The 27,485-nt window shown below is 43.0% G+C and overlaps 1 protein-coding gene across 2 annotated transcripts in view; it reads right to left on the bottom strand.

The window, feature by feature from the left end:
* Positions 1–624: 624 nt before the first annotated feature.
* LOC311494139 (metabotropic glutamate receptor 7-like) overlaps positions 625–27,485 on the bottom strand; it is a gene marked incomplete at its 5' end in the record, with an annotated part of 62,491 nt that continues 35,630 nt past the window's right edge. The window contains 6 exons of one of the 2 annotated variants that reach the window (XM_084553039.1): positions 625–1,538; positions 4,902–5,154; positions 12,617–13,552; positions 18,949–19,084; positions 24,868–25,072; positions 26,858–26,995. In XM_084553039.1, coding sequence (XP_084409165.1) covers positions 1,402–1,538; positions 4,902–5,154; positions 12,617–13,552; positions 18,949–19,084; positions 24,868–25,072; positions 26,858–26,995 — 1,805 coding nt within the window. In that variant the 3' untranslated portion in view covers positions 625–1,401. Of the gene's footprint in view, positions 1,637–4,901; positions 5,155–12,616; positions 13,553–18,948; positions 19,085–24,867; positions 25,073–26,857; positions 26,996–27,485 lie in introns of both variants that reach the window. The other variant, XM_084553040.1, reaches the window with a different exon arrangement.

The following is a 27,485-nucleotide window of genomic DNA, read 5'->3' as shown; positions in this document are numbered from 1 at the left end:
CACCGGCTGAAGAAACAGAAGTCTCCCATGCGTGGCTTATTCATGTTTTTATATGATAATCAATATTGAAAATAGTAACATTATGCTTGTAGGCATGCACAGGAATAAAGAGTGGTTAGCTCGTAAAGGCTTGGTCATCAGCAGGACAAATTGTTCTGACATGTTCTATTATTCATGTAGGGGATTGGTGGTGAGACTTGGAAGGAGCAGCGGCGAGAGGGGGAGAGAAACAACGGATGAGACAGAAAGAGCAAAGGGTGAGTAAAGGAGTCAGCTAGTGGACATCCTCTCCTCTCGTGGGGTCTCATCTCCTCTGCATGACAGCACTGCTCAGTGAGCTTGCTAATATGCCCTGTCAGGGGGTGAGACGGTAAACGAACACATAACAGTCCCCTCAGCTTCCAGGAACCCATGAACAACACTGGGATTAATCGTACTTATTCGTACATGTGCACTTTCTCCTGCTATGGACATGCTCACTCATACAAACGCACATGCACAGAAATAACTATGATATGCTGTCTGGTTTGATTGTATAAAAGATAACAAAATGATTTTATTACATGTTCATAATTTGACAGACATCACAACATACTTGCATGATTGCTCTGATATTACTGTTTCCCACACCATAATTAGGCATAACATACCCAGTACGAAACTATATAAAACAAACATGCTTGGAGATACAGGGGAGGTCAATCGGACAACAGATTAAAGCCATATTCTGTCATTCAGTGAAGTTCTGGTAAAGAAAACAAACTGCAGAAGGATGCTGAAGCTCATTATCATTTTCATAATTTATTTCTCTTTTTTTTTTTTTCTTTAGTTTACATCAAATAGAACAAACATACATTGGCACATGCAAAGTGAACACTTTGTGGTGCTTTTCATTACCATCCAAATCCAATTAAACAAAGACTGGATATCTACTTTTGTACTCCAAACATGAAAATACTCTCAAATATTTACAAAAAAAATATACTTACAATGCCCATCACTCTTAACATAACAATCATCTGGGACTGATTTGAGTTGATTTCATTAAAAACAAAAATACTGTATGTGGCAGAGCTTGCTGTTCAAGGTAATTAAATTGACTTCAAGAAAAAAGAGGCACAGAAGAAAATCACTTCTAAACAATACAAAACAGAAATCAGATAATGGGAACCCCAGGAGAATATGGCTTTAATGACATTTCAAAAGAAAATATCTTGAAAGCAGATCCAGTGTCCTTTTTAGCGTTTGTCCTCATTCACAGTGACCCCTTTTAGCAGGCAAGTTGTTCTCTGTCAGAGAGAGAGAGAAGGGGGCCACCAACACAAGTTTAAAACCTACTGTTTGGTTCTGGAGGCCGACCCAGCCACTCTAGCCTAAAGCTGTGCTAGTCTCTGTCAGGACTCATGCATCATGTCTGGATGAAGGTTGGATCCCATCCACAGTCCTGGAGTGCATAGGTACTGCAGGTGGTGCTGGGATGCTTGCGCTCTCTCTCCTGTCTCTGTCTGTCTTTCTCTGATCCTCTACAGCTCCCCTCCCTTTTTCAATCACAGATAAAGGACAAACAGCATTCATTTCCAAGCAGATCAGATCCTGAGGTTGTTGTAACTCACATATGTTTTCTTGGTTGCTTGACCTGAGAACAGAGTATATATGTACAAAGATTACAATTTACTTTGCTAAAACCAAACAAAAGAAAGCATCTTGCAGAGGTAAACAGACATCACCCGCTTTGGTAAACTCATCCTGCTGTGGCGTGCATTCTTATCACCAGCTGTGTGCAATCAGCAGCAATGTTTTCTGGCCTGGCGTATCATTTCAACTCCCAATGCCCCTGTGTAAAGCCTTAGTTTCTATTTTCAGATGTTAACTAGTGATAAAAAACACAAACAACACACAAGTGGGCACCGAACAAATGCTGGGGCATGCAATGCGATCCCAGTCTGGATTGCCATGGAAACATATCAGAATGTGGCTGAGTGCCTAGGTGCCGTTTGTGTTTGTGTGTCCTGCTGTATCTCTGTCGTTATGAGAACCAATCTGAGATTCAAAACTTCACGCAGGAAGCTTTTTTTTTTTTTTTTTTTTTTGGAAGCGGAGGTCATTCTGTCTTGACTTCTTGGAATGGCTGTTTTATGTTAGGAATAAAATAAGAGTTATGAGTAGCCTCTGGATTAGGGTGAAATTTAATTAGGGTGTGATATCGTGGAGGTTAAGGCTGGAATAAAGAAATGTGAGCACGGGGATGTGCGTATCTGCACGCGGGCCGTCCTGCCTGTGCCGTGGATGCGGAGGTTGGTGCACACTTTCCTAATCACAGACATTTCTATAAATGCTCATTCTGCTGCTTTAATGTTGCTATGGCGACCAGCTCCCATGGGCTATGCAATTAAAGTCTCACCATTTCTTTACAGCTGCATTTTGTAGTCTTGGCCAGTGAGTATGATGAATAAAACATTAGTGAATTTACAAGAGATTCTTGCTGCTAACCATAAACAGTCTTCAGGAAAATCAGTCATTTTTAAGGAAGACACTTTCCTTGTGTGTGTGTGTGTGTGTGTGTGTGTGTGTGTGTGTGTGCGTGTGCGTTTGCTGGTCTGGGACTGAGGCATCCACCTTCATCTAATATTCAAAGCTTATTATCTTATCTCATCCCACGACTTTTCTTATCTTCTGCTATTTGCTCGGCTGTGTTTTCTTACCACGTTAATGAAATAAATTCAATCTGAAAAGCATTAAGGCATTCACACACGTGCCTGTCGGGGAAAAAAATGACAGGACACAGGATAATTTCTACATCTTTGATTTACAGGTTAAATCCTTCTGCGTGAGAGGCGCAATCATGAAGATATTACACCCTATCAATACCCATGTAAATCTGCAGAATTGCGAATGCTCCTAATTCTATAAATCACTCCGAGTCATCTCAGCGCCGATGGGCCCTGAAAGGGAGGTATTTGGCGCTCTGATGGTTACAGGAATTGACGGACAGTCTCTGGGGATGGTCGAAGCACAGTTCAGGTTTCGGAGCGGTCATGCACATAAATTCGCCATTAATAAATGTCACTTCCACTGTTGCTAAAGAAGAAGGGCAAGAGGAGGAGTAAATGTGCAGGGAGGGGAGACGAGGTGAGAAGACATTCACGTAGGGGAGACAGAAGGTGAGAGACACACAGAACAGATGACACGGCGCACACTTTGGGAGGGCCTTTCGGTAGCCTGCAGGCCCTGCTTGGGGAGACGGGGTGTGCTGCTGCAACAGATGTTGAGGTTTTACCCTCTATGCAGAGTGTGCGTTTACTCAATGAGCCACACGTGTGACAGGCAAGGATATGTTCCCCGTCCACTGACACGCTCGCGCCAGCTCGCCCACTAATACATGTGTAACTCTCACATTCAGTCACACAGCAGCATGCACACCGAAAACCGCGTGCACACTCACAGTTGCACAAACGCACGCGTACACAAGCTCGTTCGGCTCATGACAGATGAGTGTGACAACTGTTGGGCGTTGGAGAAATTCCCAGGAAAATCTGTCATCTCAGGCATAATTCAAAGAGGGGTTGAGGGGCTGGTGCACCTGTGGGTGCCATGATCGCTCTTATGTGATTAGAAACGTTGAGCGAGAGGAGGTCTTTGGAAGCTGTGATGTGTGATTTGCATGAGCTGTCAATCTTCTCTGTCTTCATCCTGACAACTAGAAAGGAGCGCAGAGCTTCCATAGCAACACTGGTCTAAAATCCAGCCTCTGCAGTTTTTTTTTCTCTCCGTAAAATTCTTTCTAGTATCTGTGTTCCTCAGCCAAAACAAAACTATATCACCTAACTATGAGAGCGTGTAGGCTTCCCCACTCACGCACTAATGCCCAGCATTATCTTTGCTAACAGGATCATGCTTACTGTTTCAGATGAAGGCTGCTATGAGTAACACACAGCAACAGAGACGGATAATCTCCCTCCATTCCCAGCGACAAAGCCCTGCTTCTTGAAATCTCTTCACAGAGCAAGTTCCCAATCTCCTCTCGTGCTCGCTGCCATGCACTCGGGCTAAAGGTCTAACCATTTGTCTGGATACGAGATAACTGAGTCCTTTCTATGGGACATTATACATGGTTTTAACCATGTCACCACCCAATTAAAGTGGTGTGATGGGACTTTCTAGGACAAGAAAGGAAATATGAGAACGACCTAGGGAAGAATAAGAAGACGCCTCATTCGTGTTTCTCGGGGAAGTGTACATCTATTACACGGATATCAAGTCCTCGGTCTTCTTTGCGCTCTTTATCATTTCCTAACATCTGTATAAAGTCATTATCTTTCACATGAAATTCATCTCCCATCAGCCCGGTCTAACTGCTTATCTACTGTCTTCTCATCACATATGAAATATTTAATGTGTGATGAATGCACTTTTTTCTCAGTTTCTACTGCTGTATTTGCGTTAAAAATATAAAATGTATATTTAGTTAACACATATTTCGTAGCACAGTGATCCCCCAATTTGGGATTTAAAAGCAGCCGATAACTAAACCTTTCCAAGTGACGTGGTTGTGCTCCTGTGGGCACATGCTGGTGTATAAACAGATAATGAATGACCATATGGTAAAGTCAGCTCTTTAGGTCTCTAAAAGTAAAGGTGTTGTTACAGTTACTCATAAGTACTGTACATTAATAAACATAGCATTGTCTGCATAGCTGCATATAACTAAATGAAGTGTTTTTCTTAACCTTTCTTAAATGTTTGAATGCTGCGTTTTTTTAAATACTTAAAGTACGGCATTGTAAATGTAAAAGGTTTTATATGAAATGTAACGTAACCGTATATGAAACGTCACCTTGAGCTCAGTTCACTCATACATACGTGGCTCTGAGGCTTAGCCATCCTTACACTGGGCTACTTACTCATGGGGTCAGCAGCAGGGTTCTCACACAGCTCAGTCTTGGCCTCTCCATTGGGCCTCTCGCTGGGCTTCTGGGACAAACGTGATGACATTGTGGCAGCTGTGACCACAGCCTTGAAGCTACGCTTCCTCTTCTGTACGTTCAGCTCAGGGTGGAAGATAATGATGTACACCTTGGGCATGTAGAGCATGCCCAGTGCTACTGAGGCACTGAGGTTCATGGAGATGGTCAGGGTGGTTGTCTGAATGTACAGCTGGAAGGAAGCACAAACAGGTAGAAGTGTATTTATTAAAGACCATAATAGCAACGTGCATAATAAGAATAAGTGTGTGAAGTTTGATTTGGCTGCTCTGTGAGGCAGATAAATATGTTATGAGTAGCATTTAAACCCTTATAAAGAAGAAATTAGAAACATGAAAGCAATGATGGCTAAACATCTGTGGCCAATTAGGGAACAGTCACACTGTTGAGCGCGGTGATGAGGCGAAACCTAATAATAACCATCGCCTGATAACAAAATCTGAGCATCCGGCCCAAAAAAAATAAAAAATAAAATGATTGTCCTTTTTTCAGTCTGGCAATGTGGTTAAATAAAAAAATGGGGCCATCAGTTATGTTTCTGTTTTGTGCTGATATACCAAGTATACTGTGTGTATATTCAGAATAACTTGTAATTGAATTCAGTAATAATATTCCTGTTTTGATAACCTAAATATGGAGGAGGTGGACTTTCAGATTTGCTATGTGTAGCTACGGACAAAGGAGCAGTCATGCGTTGAGCAACATAATCCAGCAGCATTTATTACAGCCTGACCTGGAGCTATTCACTCAAGTCAAAGTGGACTCAAGCGTATTAATGACAATAGGCGACGGATCACCCCGACTTTATCAAAGTGTCCTCGCATGGCCTCTTCACTCTTGACTAGATCGATTGACCACACACCGTCTGTCAGACGAGGGAGAGATGAGGGTCTGAGAGTCACCTTTCCTCTCTGTCCGATGTCTTATTTCACCACTCAAGCAGCTACTCCTTCCTCCAGTAGACCCATTTTAATTTTGAAGTCGTCCCGAGTGCAGTCAAGGACTAAGCGTGGACTAAGAACACTGCATCTGCAGCAAACAGCAGGTCTATGTTTAATTTTGTGCAGCGCCGCACGCAGCAGAGTGCGACCTGTGAACGGCTTTCACCGCGTTACTGCTGCTGTAACTGCTGAGACCATTCATGAGATTGCCATTCATTAACACATTCAGGTACATTTGCTTCAATACTCCCCTCACTACATTCCTTTTCAGAGGTTACCTAACACCTTTCACACTGTCAAGACTGAGAGCTTACATAACTCAGATCACTCAGGGATTAAGTATTTTAAACTTCATTAAAGTATAGTTATTTTACTAAGAGGGGGTGAAGTCAGTATATCAGCTAACACGCAAGAGCCCCTTGTTTCATTTAAGGGTCTTGGAGGAGAATATCCCTCTTCAGGAGTGGACATTAGCGTTTCAAGTGCCGACCAGCAAAGCCTCCTCGCTAATCTACTGCACTCGAAAGCATCAGATGTCACTTATATGCTGCCTTTCAGTCAATCGCTGGCAATGTAGACAGGGAAGAGGGTGCAACTGTAAACACATTATCCGCCACAGTGTGTCTGCAAAGAAGCGAAATACTCTCTGAGCAAGTGAGAGGCAGAAATGTCTGCATTTGCATACAATCTATCTTGGTAAATACGGGTAACAGCGATTTCTTTTACACAACACTCATTTTCATGCTCGTCATGCCTTTGTCTTCTAATCTGTAGAAAGCATCCGGATGCCTGATATCATCAACATGCCAATACACTCAGCTGCTCCTGCGGTTTCTCTGTGGAGCTGCGTCGGAGGCAGCGATCTGGCTGGTACACCATGCATTAATAACAGTATGAATATCACAATGCTCTCAGTGCACTCTGCTCTGCTAAGACGGAGGGGGATGCTGCGTCTGGGCTGGGAATCCGAAGCGTTTATGATTAGATTTTGGGGCAAGCCAGTCAAAGAGCTGCGAGGACGGCATCAAACATAATCACCAGCGAATCTCCACCCTGCGCTGCTTTTCAATGTTTGGTGGTTGGTAACCTGTCTGGTAACCATGGCAACGCTTCAGAGTTTGGCGCAAGCAACTAAACACACGCCCGGAATAAGCTTTTAATGAGATTCTGATACCTTGGACTCGGCGATGCTGACCCTATCAGAACTGATTTATTGACCGTGCAGGAGAGTTGACTCAGGAGCAGGCTCACAATAAGCATTAGGCGCTTGCTTGTACTCGATACACAAACACTGTACACAAACACACACACACTCCCGCGCACACAAAGCGTGTGTAGGTATGAGGGCTTTCACTCCCCCCTAATACAGCCGCGCATGCGCACAAACACACCAAAACAAATCCTTTTTCTTACCGTCTCCAATCTCAGAGATTTTTTTATTTTTTTTTTGCATTGTGCATCTCTCTGAGCTTGACCCAAATTCGTCGCCCCTTCTCACCCACCATTTGAACGTTTAGCTTGTCACAGAACATTCATAATTAATTTCTGTTGCTTTAACATAAATAAATACATGAAGTCATTTTCACAACTGCTTAGCAACTCTCTATTTATAGCTGCGGTAATGATTTATTAACGTCCTCATCAGGAATCAAACGGTTGCTGCTGAATTTTACATCTCATTGACAAGCCAAATGCCAACATTCAGCCACAACAAGCCATGCGCCTTCTATTTAGCCAAAAAAGCTGCCGAGGGTAATTCTCATAATTATACCCACCAGGGATATACTTACTGCAAAGGCAATTTAGTTGGGTATGGTTGAGTACTATAAATTCACACAGCGATAAGGACTTGATTCAGTAAGTGACAATTAGGATGCTCTCTGCCCCGTTGGAGAATGCCTTCTATAATGAATCCGGGGGATTTGCAGTCTCCTCTCAACTACCTGGATGTCTCTTGTTGTTTTGGGTGGCCTACTTTCAAGGCCCAGCTCACATTATGAATAACTCTGTTTGGCTTTGTGCTGCAAAGCCCTATTCCACATTGGAGACAGTGCTTTCTGTGTGGATGGCCTTCACTCCTTTTTGGCTCTCTGTACAGGAGGTTTCCACTTATGGGCTTTAGGACCGGCAGATAAAGAGTTTGTGAAAACATATTGCGCATCGTGCCTGTGTTAAGAGTGGTGCAAATAATAGTCAAAGCAATGTGAGGAAGTCACTGCTGATGTTCCCTCGACGGGATTAGTCAAAATACAGCGTTAACAGGGTTGACGTTTATCAGAGTAGGAAGGAAATCAGTCTTAACAAGGCAGCATTCATGACTAGTTGGGAAATTGTTTTTAAAATTGTTTTATAATATGTCATAATTCATCCAATTACTTCAGTCTTGGTTGATGTTTAGGAGGTGTCCTAACCGGTTGAGAGTCACCAGAAGACGGCTTTGAGGCAGAGACAGCTTGTGAAAGGAGAGAGGGTTTTTGTAACGCCTGATGAAGAAGAAAAATAAGCCTATTAAAAGATACTATTTTGACAAAAACTGAGTCATTTTTTTTTTGTGACTGGCTTTGTGCTGGTGTTCAGAGGAGAACACATTCTGTCTCTGCAGGGACTCCAAATCCTCCACAATGTCTCACAATCTGACTTTTTTTTTTTTCAGCAACGGAGAGAGTGCAGCGGTGATCAGTGGTTCTTTCAGAGCCTACGACTTTGACAGCAATCGAGCCAACTTTGATCACATACTATAAGATAGTGCACAGCTTCAGCCGGGTTACTCAGTGGGAGCGCAGCTGCTTAATGGTCACGAAGGGCAGCTCGACTGAATCATAGCAGGTAAAATCTATCATAACCCTTTATGTCTCATTTATTTATTTAAAATGATAGATTTTCATGGTATATCTCCCCCTGACTGTTTGCATCATCACTACTGCATCTGATATACTGGTCAACATGTACAGTGATCTAGGAAATGTAATGCAATATGGTTGCTAAGGGCTGAAATTCATGCAGAGGAGTTTCATTTTGTATATACTCTCATTTTTTTTTAAAGTGAGGCTGGAGGCTAAGCAACGGTAGCTTAATGTTATTTGCTGGTGTTATATTTATTCCCCATGTTGCTATTTTTCTGCATTTCAATTTTTACCCTCACCTAAAACTTTTAACACACAGTCCAATACCATGAATTACCTGTTTTTTTGGGGGGGCGGGGTTTGCTTTCCTGGACAGTGGTGGTTCAGAACCAGCGCCGCCTCCCTTTTCCTTGATGAATAAATACAGGCCGAGGCTAAAAATGTAAACCATGGCATTTCTTTCTCTCCATTACACTTGACCAGTTTTAGCATTTCGCCTGCAGTCTGCCTCTGGTGCAGTCTGCTGAAGGTTTCATGCATAAAACAAGTGCATTTCACATATTATTTTTCAAAAAGACTCCACATCTCCGGAGCATGTGTCAAGCCCAACTCGGTCAAGAGCTGTTTGCACAGAGGGGCGGGAGGAGGAGAAGTTCTCCTTGTTTCACCTGCTGAAAGCTGGAGAGATAAAGTTTTGTTTTTGCCAGAACTGGAGCTAATGACGCCTGTCAGGACAATCTGTCTTCCAAGAAGTTTACGTATACAGGAGACATCTTACAAGAGCCTAAGTGGTTTCCTGACATGTATTGAGGTATGTAAGCTTCCATGACAAGAAGTTCTCTTTTAAGCATCACTGCATCTTGTTTCACTAGAGCGCTTCTGAATCCTCTTTCTCTGAACTGTAAGACATTTTGATTGACATCATCCATTAAATATATTTTGTAGTTTTCTTTATGCATAATATCTATATGAATGATCTATCTGACCAACTAAGAGCCAGTAAAACAGGATGCATGGTTGGCAACACCCTGGTAAACCACCTTATGTATGCCGATGATTTGGTTATCTTTTCTCCTAGCAGTGCTGGGTTTCAAGAGATGCTGAACATATGTACTGAGTATGGTGTTAAATTTGATGTTAAATATAATAGTAAAAAGAGTGTTGTTCTGATCTGCAAAACAAAAGGAGATAAGGAGTTAATCTTTCCATCTTTTCACCTGGCAGGGCAAGCTTTAACTGTAGGTAATAAAACTAAATATCTAGGACACATCATCACAGATCAAATGTGTGATGATGCTGACATCTATAGGCAGCGCCGCATGTTATATGCACAAGCTAACATGCTGGTTAGGAAATTCCACTGGTGCTCGGATCAAGTTAAGATAAGCCTGTTTAAAGCATACTGTACTCCTTTATATACTGCCCATTTATGGACCAAGTTTAAAAAGTTTAGTATCCAGAAGCTCCAGATTGCTTATAATGATGGTTTGCGTACACTGCTTAAAAAACCCAGGTGGAGCAGTGCAAGTGAATTATTTTGTAGGGTAGGAGTCAACACATTCCATGCATTGTTAAGAAACCTAATGTACAAATTCATTTGCAGGTTGAATGGTTCATGTAACCTTATCATTATGCTGTTGTCAAACCCTGGTTTTAGTACTGTGCGATACCAGTCATCCATGTGGAAACACTGGTATCATTGCCTTTTTTAACTGTCCTGTTGTTTGTCTATGTGCTGTTGTTGGTATTGGTATGTGTATTTATTGGACCATGAGTCTGGAAATAAAAGTTGATGATTTATGCAGAAAAGAAACTGTTAAAGGTCATAAATAAGTCAGATTGTTATGTGGATTAAAGTCTGTTTGAACGGCAACACGTAGGCCTTAAGAGTCAGAAGTCCAGAAGTCAGCTGATCTCCTGGACTGAGGACAGCTGAATGCGGATGCCGGTGACGTTCACATTTATTTACGTGAGCATGCTGAGTAGGTGACTGAGCACATGCAGGTGCAACCCGAGGCAGAGAGATGCTCTGTGATCTTTTGTTGCTGTTGTCGCATGGCTTCCCCTCGATATGATTTTGAATGAGCAAACTAGAGGGAGTCACAGGTGTGGAAAAAGAAAAGGCCAGAAACGGTGTTGAATACAAGGAAATTCCACTCCCTACATTTATAAACTTCTGCTATGAAACCAGAAAACTTAAAGTCAAACAGGAGCAGCTGATTTTTTTTTGGGGGGGGGGGGGGGGGGGTCTGTGGCAGCTGGCTTTGTGTCATCTCAGTGTTATAAATCATTTGGTATTGGACAACCAGAGGAGGGAGAGATTACTCATCTGAGTGGGTACTCAGCCACATCTGCACACAAAAACAAAACACGGCAAGGCACACTTAAAGCGAAGACACACAGTCAAATGCATTTAGCGTTCAAAAGTTAATTTACATGCAGGTTTTACGCTCAAACAAATGTGCACACATCATCAATCTAATCTATCCCCTGATTGCGCTACTTTTGTATTTTTAACAACATCTTCAGAGCAGCAATCACGAGGGCGTCTTATGAGCTTGTATATACCGGCTAAGCAGAAACCGATGCGAGGACTGCGTAACGTCCCTGTGCGTGTTGAAAACTTCAGCATAAGTAGGCTGCAGTGACGGATAAGATCGCTTCACTTCACCGCGACTCCTCTGCAGCTTTTGCAAAAGGATTTCACTAAGACATGCTAAGGCACTTCTCACCGGCTAGGGAGCCAGCAGAAATGCACCCACAAAGGCCATTACGCCAAGATGCTGCGGTGTGAACCGGAGGTGTGTGAAAGGCAGGCGTCGGTGTTAAGACGGAGTTAACTGCATAAAGGGGGAAAGATAAACACATTACTGCTTCACTGGTCGCCGCAAGTAACATAATGAACTCCTAGTCGCTGCTGAGGGTGTAATTCATCTATGAAATCAGCAGCAAATTGAGATGAGGAAAATCAGCTTCTGATCCATCTCGTGCGGTAGCTTAGCAGGAAGGATATTGAACGGTGCGCCTCTCAAAAGGTTTGGAGTAACACTTTCCTGTCAGCATTGATATTCTGTCAGGGGAAAACTTCCCCCTTTGCTCCATCTTGTACGCACGCACGGGCCCGCCAAGCACAACGAGGGTCCACCGTGTGAATGCATCTGTATTCTGCCCAGCGCTGGCCAGATAAGCAATGACTAGCACAGAAGGTCAGAATGTCATATTCTCAATCAACTCCAGCAGCACACAGTGTCAAATGCTTTGTTGAGTAGAGCGCAGCTGTCAAGAGATGGAATGTGTTGAATCAAACTTCTATTTACCCTCCTCTCATTTCTCCCTGCGTTTCTTCTTCTCCAGGTCCTTATCATCCTCTTCCTCCACCTCCTCAACCCTCTTGTCTCAGTCTCCAGAATAGGGCCTAATAGTATATGTTGAGCCCCAAGCGTGAGAGCTATGATAATGGCATCTGGAGCTGCCGGCGCCCCCATCTGTATCAGTCCTCGGGCATTTTAGGATTCTGGTGCTTAACATCAACCCTTCCTCCGCCTTCACATGCCTATTTCTGTCTGCCGGGGCCCTGGTGTGGGTTTCCAAGCATGTCTGAGGCACGTAAATAAGAACTCAAAAGGAAACAAATCCATAACTTATGTAGTCACTAGATTTGTGCTTGCGCGCGTCCTTCTATGTGCCGTTTGTGTTTTCACAAATATGCATGTGCGCATGTGTTTGTACAAGATAAAAACAGGGCCGACGGAAAGAAAGGGAAATCTGTGAGAGGAGGGAGAGAGACAGACAAAGAGAGAGCTGGTGACAGAGAAAGAGAGAGAAAGCAAAAGACAAAGAAATGACTCACCTTCTCCGCCGACTGGGCCGTGCCAAAGAAAATCGGGATGAAGGCCAGCCAGACGATGCAAGTGGTGTACATAGTGAAGCCAATGGGCTTGGCTTCATTGAAGTCTTCTGGTACATCCCTTGTCTTGATGGCGTAGATAGTGCAGGTCACCATCAACAGGATGCTGTAGCCCAGTGAGCAGATTATCTGCAGGTCTGTGATGTCACACTTCAGCATGCCGCGGGCCAGCTTGGGGTTTGTGGTTTTCTGCTCGTCGTAGTCGATGATGGTGTTAGGCGGGTCGACGGCAAACCAAACCAGCACCCCCAGCAGCTGCACGCAGATTAGACTGGAGGTGATGGCGATCTGGGAGGTGGGACTGATGAAGCGGGGGGCCGTGACTGTCTGCTTCCCCTGCTCGAAGATCCGATAGATGCGGTTGGTCTTGGTGAGCAGCGCGGCGTAGCTGATGCACATGCCCAGGCCCAGAAAGATCCTCCTGAACGTGCACACGCCCACGTCGGGCTTGGCGATCATGAGGAAGGTGATGATGTAACACAGGAAGATGCCAGTGAGGAGCACGTAGCTCAGCTCTCTGCCCGACGCCCGCACGATAGGTGTGTCATTGTAGCGCACGAAGGTCGCCATGACAAAGATGGTGGCGATGATGCCGACCATGGCCAGGAAGACGGGGATGATGGCCCAAGGGGAGTGCCACTCCAGCTTGATAATGGGGATGGGCTGGCAGGCGGTTCTGTTGGAGTTGGGCGTCATGTTGTAGGGGCACAGTCTGCAGGAAGTCTCGTCGTACTGGTACTGGTAGCCGTCGCAGAGCTCACAGTGCCAGCAGCACGGCATGCCCTTTACTTTTTTCTTCCTCTCTCCAGTTTTGCAGGGCAGACTGCACACAGAGATAGGCACCTCCTGCTCCCCATCTGGCCACTGAAGCTCCTCCAGCTGGGAGAGATGTGACACAGCGCAGAAAGCAACAGTGAGATAAGGAGGAGAGAAAAGGAGCAGACTTTATGTTAAGATATATCTTTACTGATATACTTTTCCGACATAATGATTTCACCTACAGCTTGTTAATACAATGTGACTGTCATGAAGCTTCTTCTTTGCAGAGACAAAGTACAATACGATCATTATTAACCTAATACAGTCAAACATCTTTCTTGCCAATTTTTGAGAGGGATTGTATTTTCTAATACTTGAAAGTAATTGAAATCACCATGGCAACTGAGCCTACCTTTGTTCAGTGAAATAAAAATAAAAAAATGTGAAATGCAAAAGACATTATGTTTTAATACAGGAGCCAGTGGGGTATGAAATACGTGATGAGAAGGAAGGAGAATGGGATTTGGGACGGCAAACGGCTTCTGTTAGACTCCGCCAAGCTTATTTCTATTTAGGATCTTGTCGAGGAAATGAAAAGTGCAGTATACACGCGCGCAGCGAGTGAAAATCCAAACCTAAACAGCCCTGAGGTGTTTTATGATTCAAGCTCACACTATAGTTTCAACCTAAAAGGAAGCCTTGTGAAGAAATGGAATTTTTTAGGGCTCTTACATATTTTGTTAGGCTGTTAAGAGGAACTTTCACACTACTCCGAGCTGATCGTTTGATTTATTATGAAAGTGTACTGATCCGCGCCTTTAAAAGCAGTGGAAGATTAAAGGCGCACCAGCTTGGTTTCGCGGCAGTATCAATCAACAGTACCAGATAAAAATACATCCACCAAACTAAATCTATTGGAGACCAACGAGCAAAGAGAAACTGAAAACCTCCACGGTAGCAACCTGACTTTTTAATTGTCTTCTCAAACTGACAGGATCTAAAAAGACGCTTTGAGACAACGGGTGCGGAACAACCATCATTAGAAATGGAATGGCGGAAAACAATATTGGAAATGAACAGGAATTCATTTTAGTGATTATCTTTGTAGTGTGCTGCAAAGTGAATTGATGACTTGAAGACTCCCTGAGGAGTTACTGACTTCTACGGGCGCGATGGAGCGGTGTTCTCCACATCTTGTCCGTCTCACATGTACTCATAAGGACATACACACACACACACACACACACACATAAACACACACACACATGCAGTGGCGGGAGAGAGCGCCGCTCCGTTTAAGCCAAGCTAGCGGTTCATGTTCATCTGTTGCGAGCTGCACAAGGAAATCGCCCCCGTTAACGTTTTGATAGCTATTGTTTGAACCCACGAAAGCAGGAGAGGCTATGGATGTGGTTGCAGATCTTCTTAGAAAGACATTTTCATGGTTTACTTTGAAGGAAAAGCTGGATATTGTGGGGAAAGGCCGGCCAACCCTGGAGCTAGCTAGCCTGACCTAGCCGGGGAAAGGGTGTGTCCGTCACTTTCAGGCCAGCAAATGTGAGCGCTGCCCTTGATTGTCAGACTCCGAGGAGATCTCTAAATAGTTTCTAAAGTGCTGGTGATTAAAATGAATTATATTTACATCTTTTATGCATATTTTTCCCATTTTATTGGGTCGACATTGATGCTTCAGCTGGATTTGACGTATGTGGCGCTGCAGTGAGAGGAAACTTTTTGTTCTAAGTGAGTTTCTTGCTTTAGTAATGTCATTCATCTCGCTATATGAGATACGCGTCTACAATGCAACGTCCTGTTTTATTGCGTATCTGTATGATGTTGATGGTTTCTACAGCAGTGGCGTCATAACAATTGCATTAAGAGGTGTTTTGAATAAGGTTGAAGGCCATTGAAGGCCTAGAAAATCCTCGGTCCGCCACTGCACACATGCATGACACCGTTGTTCAGCAGAATAGCTGGGTAAAGGCTGGCTGAACAGAAGTGGAGACAATGCAGGAAATAACATATGTGCGAATAAAACATTTTTCTCCAACAATAAAATCTTAAATGGAGTCCTAAACCAGTAGTAAGCGCATTCAAACATTCACTATTTGTGCCAATCAAGTCCTTTGTGCAGTGATGGACGGTAGAATTTTAGAGACATTGTCAAACATTTGATCTGAGCAACACTGAGTTGATTTTGCTTTCAACAAAACGGCTCTGAGTAGTTGCAGGACTCATTACATATAGAGGTATTTTTTTCTCTGTGTCGATTACAACAAGTCTAAGATGACACGCCAGCCTGGGTTAGAACCATTTATTTGGGAACCAATCACTTTTCTTATCCTGTTACTCTAGTTACTCACAGTTTATAAATTTCACAAGGTAACAGACAGTCACTACTTTGGATAATGTTTTAAACTGAGCTCACGACTGAGTCCATTTGGTGTCTTCGGTGTATTTGAGAGTGCACATGAAAGCATTTCTCTCTCTGTGGGCCAGTTTCATTAAATAATTTCCTCCTCAATCCTGACCTTCTCAATCCCACAGAATATTCGTCAAGTGGTTTGTTTCAGCGTAGTGTTTTGCCGCGGCGCAGTCCACGTTAGATGAATTAATTGGCGTTTTGTGCTCAGACAGTTGTAGTTTGAGGGGGCGTTTGCTTTGTCCCGCATGTGCAAGGCCACAGGGACAAAGAACGATGCAAGTCGGTCGTGCAGTTCCCACATCTATACATGCTGGTGGATGTCATACATGTGTTCTCGTTTTGAATAGAGAATGTTTTAAAAATTAACGCACTGCTCAGTGAAAAAATAGAGGATTCCTTCACAGACTTATCTGCTTGGAGTACGTATAAATGTCTCTCGATTTTTTATTTTTATTTGTGAAGATCAATGATTGTATTGAGTACAGAAATGAGCCCTACAAATATCAAAACACTAAACAGTAATTTGTTCAGTAACATGTACAGATGGTAAAGGATAGTGAGTGGTTCCCAAATAATTGTGCATAACCCTCTGCAGTGTATTAACTCTGAAGTGAACTTGTCTACCTTAAACAATCTGAGGAAGGCTATACGTTTTGGAAAATGCCCTTTCGTCTTCAATAGCTCAGTATGAAAACTGGAAACGGAAAGAAACATCCAGGCTGGCTCAGCAGATCAGAAATGATCATATTTATCCTTTGGTTTTTGTTAAGTTTAAACAAACACGATATAACGTGCCAATTAGGGAGATTTGGAGGCAGTGGTATTATTTTGCTTTGTGTAGCTGAGGCTTCATATTCAGCTCACAGATATGAGTTCTGTGCTAAAATTCCCCAAAACTACATACAGAGTATTCCCCAAAAGTGTCAAAAATCATTTCTGTTATCTGAAAATAGAAAAATTTCAGGAAAGATGTTAGAGCCTTTTTTTTTTTTTGCTGCCTTGCCGTCTTTCACCGCCATATAACATAAACGTCATCGCAAAAATACCATCACATACAACCATCACGTATTGGTGAGTCCACCATCACACAGCAGGTGACAGCATCACCTCCTCCATATGTGGCGACTGCCAATAATTGCAGACGCACCTCTGCTGCATGCACATCTGCAGGGCGTTTGTGATGTGTGTAACCTGTATGACAAATGTGTTGTTTCTGTGCTGTCTGGCTAGATTATCATCTGCCATTTATCTGGGGGGCATGAAGGTGCCATTTGTTATTTGGACAATGAATGGTGCTCTCTGGAAAACCTCCCGATTACACACAGTGTGGAAACAGTAATGAGACCAACAGCTCTGTTGCCATGGAGACCAGGAGCAAAGATTTTTTTTTGACACCTTGGACTCGTGCTGCTGCCGTAGTTTTCAATAGGATTTTGCTTTAGTGGTTAATTTTACAATTAATTGGAGTTTTTAAGAGCTGCCTTATCGACAATCTCAGAGAGTATACGCACGCTCACTCCAGGGACGGCTTTAAATTAAATGGCTCTTTATGTGTTACCGAACGAAGTAATACCTTTTACATTGGACTATAATTGTACTATAACAGCATTTGGTTTGTAATCACACTAAAATGGAGTGAAGCACAAATCTCCAGCAGCAGGAGTGGTTCCACCTGTGCTATCAAATCCATTTGGTTGAGTTTAATTCTTGTGATCCAGAGAGCCATTATGCAAATGTTTACTCATCTGTATGTAAATGTCATGTTTTTTTTTTTGTTTTTTTTTGATAATCTCAGCTACACACAAATATTTCAGCTCAGGTTTCCTTCTATCATACGGGCAATTTCCAGCCATGTTGGCCTTGAAATAAAATAAAACTCATCAGTTCCTTTATTGTCCACATGAATCACCTGGGCCCATTCTTGTGTTGTGACAGTGAGATCTATTACAGCGGCTACAAACCGACACCTTGCACTTAAAAAAAAAAAAAGCAGCCGCTGTCTCCTGCTCTGCACCTAAATCTGATGTTAGACAGTATTTTTTATTTTTTTGTAGGTGAATTAAAGTTATTTAAAGATCCAATGAAATGAAAGAACGCCCTATCCATGTTGCCGTCGCATGGGTTGTGCTATCTGTTAAATCTGACAAAAGGTGTCCCATAAATTACATTTTCTTCTATTTTCAGATTAAAATCCATCCATTTTCCTTATATGCATGCAGAACCTTCATAAGATTTATTCTGCTCCTTGACTGTCATCTGATAAAATGTGATCACAGACTTCCACCGTGTATAGGAAAACCTTCAGGAAAGCTAACAAGCTCCAGGAAGAACATGGAAGGTGTGTATTTTAGATGTCAGTTTCCATCTAATATTAACACATTTGGCAGCAGAGCGATGCCAAACCTGAACATGCAGTATATGGACTGACACTTGGGTTAAAAACGTGTTGTTTCTCTTCCTCCCACTCTCCATCATCATTCCACCAACAGATGCAGTAGAAAAATAATAATATCCAACAATAGCCAGTGCTCACCTCGCTTGTTTTTTTTTGTTTTGTTTTTTATGTGTGTTCAACTAAAATCCTATTATCCCCCTTCACTCACAAATTACAAAATTATCTGGGTTTACTCCTCACAAAAAAGCAGCTTTCGAGTTATTTGATAACCTTTAACAAGAATCACATTTCAATTATGCATAGCATCTTTTTTTTTGTCTTGTAGGAGAGGTGTCTGACTTTAATATGCAACACACAACTGCGTGTGTGTGTGTACATGTTTCATTGTTGGACGCCTGAAAACAATAAACAGCAGAGTAAAATTTTCAAGATAAACTGCACAAACAATACAAATTATTATTATTATTATTATTTGAGTTCTGCACTAAAATTACACCAATTAGACTGAAACTAAAACGCGTCTGCACCTGAGATTTCTCCAAATTTGAGATGCAAACAGTGTGCGCACTCTCTTTATCACTAAAGAGATTTCGACTTTGGAAACTGTGGTGTCAAAATACGCACCTAGATATCCCGTTAAAATTCAGACATACAGACTTTTGAGATGGTTTTATGAGAACCATTAAACCGTCGTACCCTGAGCTGGAGGTTCTCCACCCACTGTCCTACCACCCTGTACTCTGGGGTGGAGGAGTTGGTCATCTGGAACTGGAACAGGTCATAGCGTCCTGGAGCGTCGCCGTTCTTGTTAAACACAACAGAGGTGCCGGCACTGCCTGTACAGAGCAAGAGGAGAAAATGCAGCAAGAGGACAGCAGGAAAGAAAAGTGTTAGACGCTGGTGTGACAGGATATGGCACTTCTTCCAATAAGAGGAACACATGAACTTTTAACCCCTTGCTTCTGCACTAGAAGGAGTCTATTTCTTCCACTCCGAGCCTCCACACCTTTTTATTGAACCTCTGCAGTATGAAAATCTCAAACAGTAGGGGTGGAAGGGTATTAAGCTCCCTACTGACCAATATAACACTTCCTCACCTGCTTCCTATGCATCATCACGGCTGCACCGCGGCCGCCGGAGGAATATATTTTCACATTCAAAACATGGTTAGTCGCGTGGACTCTCAGCTTGGCTCTAATATCTGAAATTGGCTGCTGTTTAAAATGAGCGCACACCTCCACAGGTTAAAAGCAATGCATTTCAATCACACAGTGGTCAACAACAGGAGATGGGGGGAGGATAAACAGGTCAGCCAAAGCATCATCCGGTCCCCATCTGCTCTCAGTGAGCAGCAGCCTGTCTCAAGCGGAGCCCTGAAGATTTCGCTAATTAGCTTAGAGAGGCCAGTGCACACCTGAAACATTATGCACCGGAGGAAAAAAAATAAATAAATCATATTCTTTCGTGTGAAAGCTCTTGAGTCTGTCTCTAGCATACATGTGGGTGAGTGTGTGGATGTCAGTCAACATGAGATCTCCCTCACAGAATGCTCAATGACATTAATGGAAGAAGGGTTGTACTTTATTTTATACATGAGGTCTGCATTGTTGATTAGGTCATTTTTACCAGCGCACAACGGCGGGAGAGAGTGAAGAGCTGCCGCATTTTACAAGTGTGTTCACCTTGGCACTGCGTACAGTGGTTCACGTGCACGAATGGAGCTACCATTTTTGAAATGGGACAGGGGGAGTCTGATGACACTTGGCATGGGAATTAAGTGCTTTAATAGCTCTGGCTATAAAAAGTGGAGGGAATGGACCAAGAGCATATGTCCAAAACACTTTGGGAACATGCTGTCTTTTGTATCTAGAACAGAGCTTGTGGCTTTTGGACGGGAGGCCACCGCAACTTCTCCTTCGTTCGCAGCCAGAAGGGAATTTCATCTCCCTCCAGTTTTTACCAAGGACATTTGTCATTGAACATTCTGCAAAGGTTTCAGGCCAAAAGCCGCTTGTAAAACAAGAAAGGTAGAGGTAGCATGAGAAACAGCCCATTTCAGACAACAGAGTGAGGGGCCAAGCATCCAAATTTTCCTTTTTAACTTTCTGACATCATTACGCATTACAAATGTCAGTTTGTGAGGGTTTAAGTGGCCATTTCTATGTTGATGCAGAGCCACAAACGGCTCACTGTGCGCTGTTATGTAAAACGAGAGCACATACGTGCCACATTAAAAGTCTGGAAGCGGCACCACTGGAGCCATTTGACCCATCTATGTTTCCATTCAGAGACAGGATACTAATTCAAAGGTATTCATGTGTCAGCGCAGAAAATGAAGCAGGACGGGTGTTGAGAACTAATCCAAGTGCAGTGGTGAAAGCAGCGGGAAAAAAACTGCCGATCCGTAAACCAAACTAAAGCTCGTGGGTGGCAGTCGTCGTCCTGTCACTTCTGCTTCCACCAGACAGACAGCAGACTTGTTGACACAGTGTATAAAGATGTTGACAAGGTATTGACTCCTGCAAGCGAAAGCTGTGACAGGATTCCCATTCTTACTCCACGCCCCAGCAAAAATATACAGCATACACAAACACGCAGTCATTCAGTAAAGTGACATGAATGATTGGGCACTTGGCGCTCCTCAGCTTTAGAGCAAATAATTAAGTGGCGTTTCTGTGCGTGCGGATAAAAAAAAAAAAAAAAGGCATTAGCAATTCATTTCTGTTTTCTGTTGCCTGATATTTTCAGGGGAACAAAATGGTCTGTGTAGACTCCTTTGCGAGAGCACTGTCTATGATGAAAGATTTATGCATTTGCATGTGGCTCTGAACTAAGACATGACAAAAGTGCACTGCTGCTGTGCTGAGCTGAGCAGTGTGGGTGGACTAGGGATCCACTGCTGTGTTTCTCTCGCATCATTATTCTCTCCTCTTTTTTTTCCCTGCCTCTCACTCTTCAGCTCTGTGACTCCAGCACAGTGGGGAGATCAACAAAGGAGGCTTACACTCCTTCGCTCTCAAACATACATTAGCAGCGGCACACACACAGGGTAATGCGTGCGGTTCCAGTCTAAATACAATAAGGGGCAGTGAGATATGCTTGATGGAGCACCAGCAGAACACGCCAGCAGAATGGTCTGAGAATATAATAGCGAGACAGGAAGGAGGTGGAGATCTTATTTGTGTCTCAGGTGAAATGAACCTCCCTCTGAGGAAAATGTTTCTGTTTTGGAGGCTGAAAATCCAGAAGGGTCTGCACAACTGGCACAGATGGTTACTGAGAATGGACAGCAGATTCTCAATCCGATGCATCAAACTGCACCAACTTAAGGTCTCCTTAGTCGCACGGCTCATGCAGTCGCACATATTCTGTTGCTTTAGTTCCACCTTAAAATCAGAGGACTTCTTGCCTCCTGCAACTCGGCACTGCTGCCATAGCGACAGCGTTACAGAATGGCAGGCAGCTCTTTAGCCTTTAGCTCGGTGACAGAAGTTTGTTTTCACACTTCTTTAGACGGTGAAAAGAAAGTTATTTACCCCTTTGCACTGTATGTAGTAAATCAATTGGACATGTATTGTTTGAAAAAAGGTTTAATAGATAATGTGTAATTTTTTTTTCTTTACTGCCGGCGAATAGCATGAAAAAACAAAAAACTTTGTTGACTTCATGAAAACCGCAACCGCTGTCGGGAATCGTCAATTCAGCACTGTAATATATTTCATTCCTCCGCGGCACAGTCCTCCTCCGCTGTCAAAAAGCTATTTTTTATTGCACTGGATATGTTGCTTCATTATAATGAACCTTGATCCCATGTACACCAGCCGGCTGCCAGCCTGCTGCTCACTAAGGCACCAAATGTACGTTAATCTGCAACTGTTGACAGACCCCGACAAATACACCATTTACTCCTTGCTTCAGTAACGTTTGCCGTTATGTGGCTATACATCATGAAAATGTATGCTTTCAGTAAATATATGAGCTTGGAGAGCATACTGATTGACAGTAACAAAGATGTACACAAATTGTTCAGTACATCTGGCTGAAATATCACTTTAGGATCACTGCCCACATCTCTGCTTATTTCTTCCAGCAACTCAAACAGATCTTATGTTGTTTGGATAAGAGCTTTCTTTTTTTTTTTTTTTTTTTGCTAGATTATAACAAGAATGTCAGACACAAGCTTGTATTACGACTTAAATAACAATGCCTAAATCTGCGTAATTATCCGATTGCTGTTGATACCGCCGAATCGTCCCTAGCATCTGCTCCCACAGCTTCTGTTTTGACTGAAAACGACAGCGGTGGGAGGAACAAGTCACTCGCTACTGAACAAACAACCCCGCTCAAGTGGAAAAACCAGCTAACGACGGGATCTCAGACTGAATAGTCAAATGGAATGAAATGGAAATTTAGTCTGATTAGCACACTAGACGTGTAATTGTTCAAATTCCTCAAGTTACGCCATGTGAAATAATAACGGCACTAAAGATGTGCAGTGGGGGGGAAAAAAAAATGCGTGACATGATATGTGCTGCCAGCAGTTCGCTCTGTTTTTTGAGTAATGGATGTAAAATGGCTCATTATTATTTAGCAGAAAAACTAGTATGCCTATGTTGATAATATGACCATTGATGTAGGAAGACAAGGAGAAGCTGACAGGAGCTTTACGAGATGGGGTTTGTATTTTGTGTGGAAAAGGCCAAAATGAAAGAACAAAGAAACATAATAAAACACTTTGAACTTAAGTGAAACATTCATATAATACGTCCATCCCTGTAAAGTACATAAAAGTGCGCTCTTGAAACATTTCCCACCAAATCCTACATATAATACATTGCAGCCGAGTGTTATTTTAATACTTAAGAAAAGACACACAGTGAGCTGATCTTAAACAGACGCCTAAGTCCGTATAATCCAAAAGCTAGCCGTATCGTATCCAGAACATTTTGTGAAGACACAACGTACTTCAGAGGAGCCTCTAATGATCACTGGCTGACATACATGCCAGCGCATTTGTGATGACAAAGGCTCCCCTTGTTTTAAACTCATCTCCCATCCGGCCCTCTCCCTCTCTCATCTCTGCCGCAGTTTGGAGCAGTCGTCATTAATAGCTGTTTGCCATTAATTGTTAAGCATCATCCACTTTGTGAATCAGGCATGAATAATGCAGAGGTTCAAGTAAAGGCAGAGCCATGAAATATCCTATTTACTCAAAATATTACTCTGATCCCCACAAAAATGTTGCGGTGCTTTGGGATATGAATAAAACTGGATGTAAATTTCATCTGTGGCCAGCCCACGGGCGATGCATCAAACACAGGAGATGGACTAAATTTATTACCTATTACATGTGGAGACACTTGGAGGCAAAGTTTTGACATTTTTAGAAATATGATTGGTTGCTTTGTTGCCACAAGTTAAGGCGAGAAGATTGATATCACTCTGGTGTCTGTGCGGTAAATAAATAGCTGGAGCCAGGGGACGATTAGCTTAGCATAAAACGGGAGAAAAAACTTGTTTGTCTCCATCTGAACCCTTCCAGCTCCTCTAAAGCTAATTAATTAACACTCCATGTCTCATTTGTTTAATTCGTTCAATCACCTAAGTGTAAAAAAAAAGAAAAAAAATGATTATGCACTGTTTTACAATGGGGTTATGTGCAGACTCTTCATTGGCCACAGGCCACCTATTGTTGCCAGGCAACAATTGTAGACTTCAGGAAGTCACTGAAGTGGTCCACAAAACTAGAACGTGGGACTGTTACATGTCAGTTTTTGATTAAAGTAAATTAATTAGTGAGCTTTAGAGGTGCCGTTAAGCAGATGTTGTCGTGGCATTTTTAATCTTCATGCTAAGCTACGCTAATCCGCTGCTGGTTTTTAACTGCATGTTTACTGTACAGATGTGACAGCGGCATGGATCCTCCCATCTACGGCAGCTCCTGGAAAACTGAGCACATTTCTCAAACTGTTCCTGTCAACTAATGCAGCACTGCTCACACTGTATTCAAACATTTGAAACCCCTGCTGTAATTCTTCTGTGCTGAGCTTGGCTTTCTCCTGGTGCTCCGGCTTCCTCCCGCAGTCCAAAGACTTGCTTGTTAGGTTAATTGGTTATTCTAAATTGGCCGTAGGTGTGCGTGTGAGGGTGAATGGTTGTTTGTCTCTCTCCGCGTTAGCCCTGTGACAGCTGGAATACACTCCTGCCACCCGCAGCCCTCCACAGGACAAGCAACATTAGATGATGGATGGAATCGTAGACTCGTTTAATTAATACAAACAATACAGAGAAAACTTGACATTCTTGTGTTACCACATTATGCACATAGTTGGGTAAGCCATGAGTTAATGAACATTATTCTGTTTCAGCATGTCATATTATCTTCTATCTCCAAAACGGAGCGTAAAACACGGCGGACAAAATCTGCTTCACACTGTTAAATGAGCCAACAGAATAGAGCATAGCTGCAGTGATGGTAAGTAGCTGGTAATTTAATTTTAGCCCGGTTACTATGGTGAGTATAAGCTTCAAATATTGTCCAAAATGCTCGAGTAAAAGCATTTTTTTGTCCAGAGTCTGTATGCGTGCGATGGGTAAACTTTCCCAATGTGTCACTCACCGTTGAAGCTGGTGTTGCGTATGTACCTCAGCAGAGTCTTTCCCTCCGCTGTCTCCATTTGGGCACAAACGCCCGGGTGATCGGGGCACAAGTCCCTCTGCATGTTGTGGAGGGCGTGGGCCATGGCGTACACGGCGTCAATCACAAACTGCACCTTCCCCTCCTGCTCGTACCTGGAGTCGATCCCGATGCGCTCCTGGCCTGCGGGAAGAAAAGGAAGATCACTAACAGCCAAACGCACCATGAGACATGAGATATTACACTACCTCCCTTCTCCCTGTCATCTCTTTTTTTTTTTTTTATTCCTCCGTTTACCGTTTGCTGTTAGTTCAGTTTTGATTCTGAACGAATTACACCCAAAGTGACAATGTGGCGTAGGAAATAGGAAGACTCATTTAAATCCCAAGTGGAAAATATCAAGCTGAGCAGTGAGACAAAGTGTTTGTGACAAATACAGCAGATTCAGACTGAATTACTGCAGCGTATTGCAGAGTAATTGGCTACTATCCACGAGCCACATTTGTCCCATTGAAAGGTGATGAAGATGACCATGAACTTTAGTAACATCTCCTACAGTGGCTGCTTGCTCTTTTATATCCTCCTCCCAGTGCACTGCCCTTTCACTATGGCTTGCTGTAAAGGTTTTGCCTCCTTCTGCTGATACATTACTTGAATACATAATGCACAACCTCGGCTGGATTCTTGTTTTTGCTACAAACCGGATCGGCTGTTTCACGCCCGTGGCGGATGAAAGCTGCATTTCAAAGGGTGGAGGGAAATGATACCAACCAAAATATTACTTTTAATAATAACTATAATCATGATGATCATCATTATAATTACAGTATCCATGCTCCCACTTAACAAAACGGCACCATCAAGAAAATAACTGAAAACTAAAAGACTATTTTCTCTCCAGTGATAGCTGTTACCATGATGATGCTAATAGGACGTACATAAGAATGTGGGAGACTTCAATGAACTGAAGGAGCTCAAAAGCAATCTGATCTGACATTTCAGTTTGTTTCTCAGAACTTAACATACATTTCAGCCCACACATAACCTTTTGCGTTTCCGAGCTGTTGAATAGGGCTGCTCAATGGACAGTTTTCAGAGGCAAAAAAAAAAAACCTCTGGTTAGCATTTAACATTCACATTCATAAATGAGACAATACGGAGACATCTGAACAGCGAAGAGAAGATAAAAAGACATCTTACACTGGGTTTGTGGGGCTTACAGCGTGGAGGAGCTTCTTCTGTCTTTGACATGTGACAAAGGACGCCAAACGGGAGATTATAAAGGAAACAAAATCCTTCGGCAAACAGCAATTTATGTCACACTGCTGTTACCGTCATCAAGCACGCAGGCGAGATTAATACTGCATCCAACATCACAGGCATCTTTCACGTAGATAATAAATGCAGCGCAGTGCCTGTCACACCGTTGGCAGGCAGAGTTTAGGTAATATGAGCATGGAAACAACACTATCATTAATGCAATCGCAAATGTGGTACTGAAACCGAACGGGTTCATGAGCAATGTTTTCTTAGCTTTCTGTCATTTCCCCTGTAATTTCCAACCTAAATAAATTATACTCCTGCTCTCTGCAGTTAGTGTGCTGAGCTGTCAAGGTGACTGGGTTAAGGGGGAATAGAGGGAATATGGGATTTAGGCGTTACAGAACATTAGCCACAGGAGCAGACGGTCTGTACCTGTAGTATGACTAAGACACGTGGTGCATTATTATTCTAATAATAAACTCTCTGCCTGGCCTGCACCCGCTGGGTAGAAACACCTGGTGTTAGACTTTCTGGATGAGCTGCAGACAAGGTAGGTTGAGCTGAACCCCAACAGTCTAGCTGCAGCTTCTAATGCGAACAAAAGGTCAAGTTCCCATCAGCCTGACACAGTAGGGTGAATTCTTACATCATCTTTTAGTATAATACAGAAATATTCCTAATTGGTTCACGTCAGAGCTCACCTACCTGTGCATTTACGGCTCGTATCCTCTCTCTTTGAGGCGCTGAGCAGCCTGCAGTCGAAGTTTTCCTCCCAAAACTCAGCAAACCACACGTTCCTGCGGTTGTTCTCAAGAGTGAGCGCGGTAAAGTATTCATCAAACCCTGGCACAGAGGAAAGAGGAGAATGGCTCAGTTCCGGACCAATTATCTACCAATTCAAACCTGGAGGAAATGAAGTGAAACAGCAGCAGTGTAGTGGTGCTGGTGGCGGTGGCGGTGGTGGTGGTGATGCTGGCCGCTAGGTGTTGGAAGTACACCAGCAAAGCACTATTTCATCAAAATTTGACCGTGGTGGTTCCTCTTCCTCTCAAGCCCCATGGAACTTTAATCACTTCTTTCATCTAGGAAATTACATTAATTAAAAAACAGGATGCATAATAAATAACACGGGGATTGTAAGCGGTGCCGCAGCCTGTTGCCTCAGGCTGTGACGTCCTGTAGGTGCTGAACAGGTTTTCTTCTTCACTTCATGAAATCCATTACAACAGAGATGGATCGGAGGCGTGATGTATTAGGTTAACACTCGTTTCTGCAAGGCTTGGGTGGCTGTGTGACGCATTAGCTTTATGAGAAATAACTCGCTGCGACAAAG

This window comes from Chelon labrosus (genome assembly GCF_963514085.1).
Source record: "Chelon labrosus genome assembly, chromosome: 10".
Classification (NCBI taxonomy): domain Eukaryota; kingdom Metazoa; phylum Chordata; class Actinopteri; order Mugiliformes; family Mugilidae; genus Chelon; species Chelon labrosus.
This window is presented reverse-complemented; position numbering and strand designations above follow the sequence as displayed.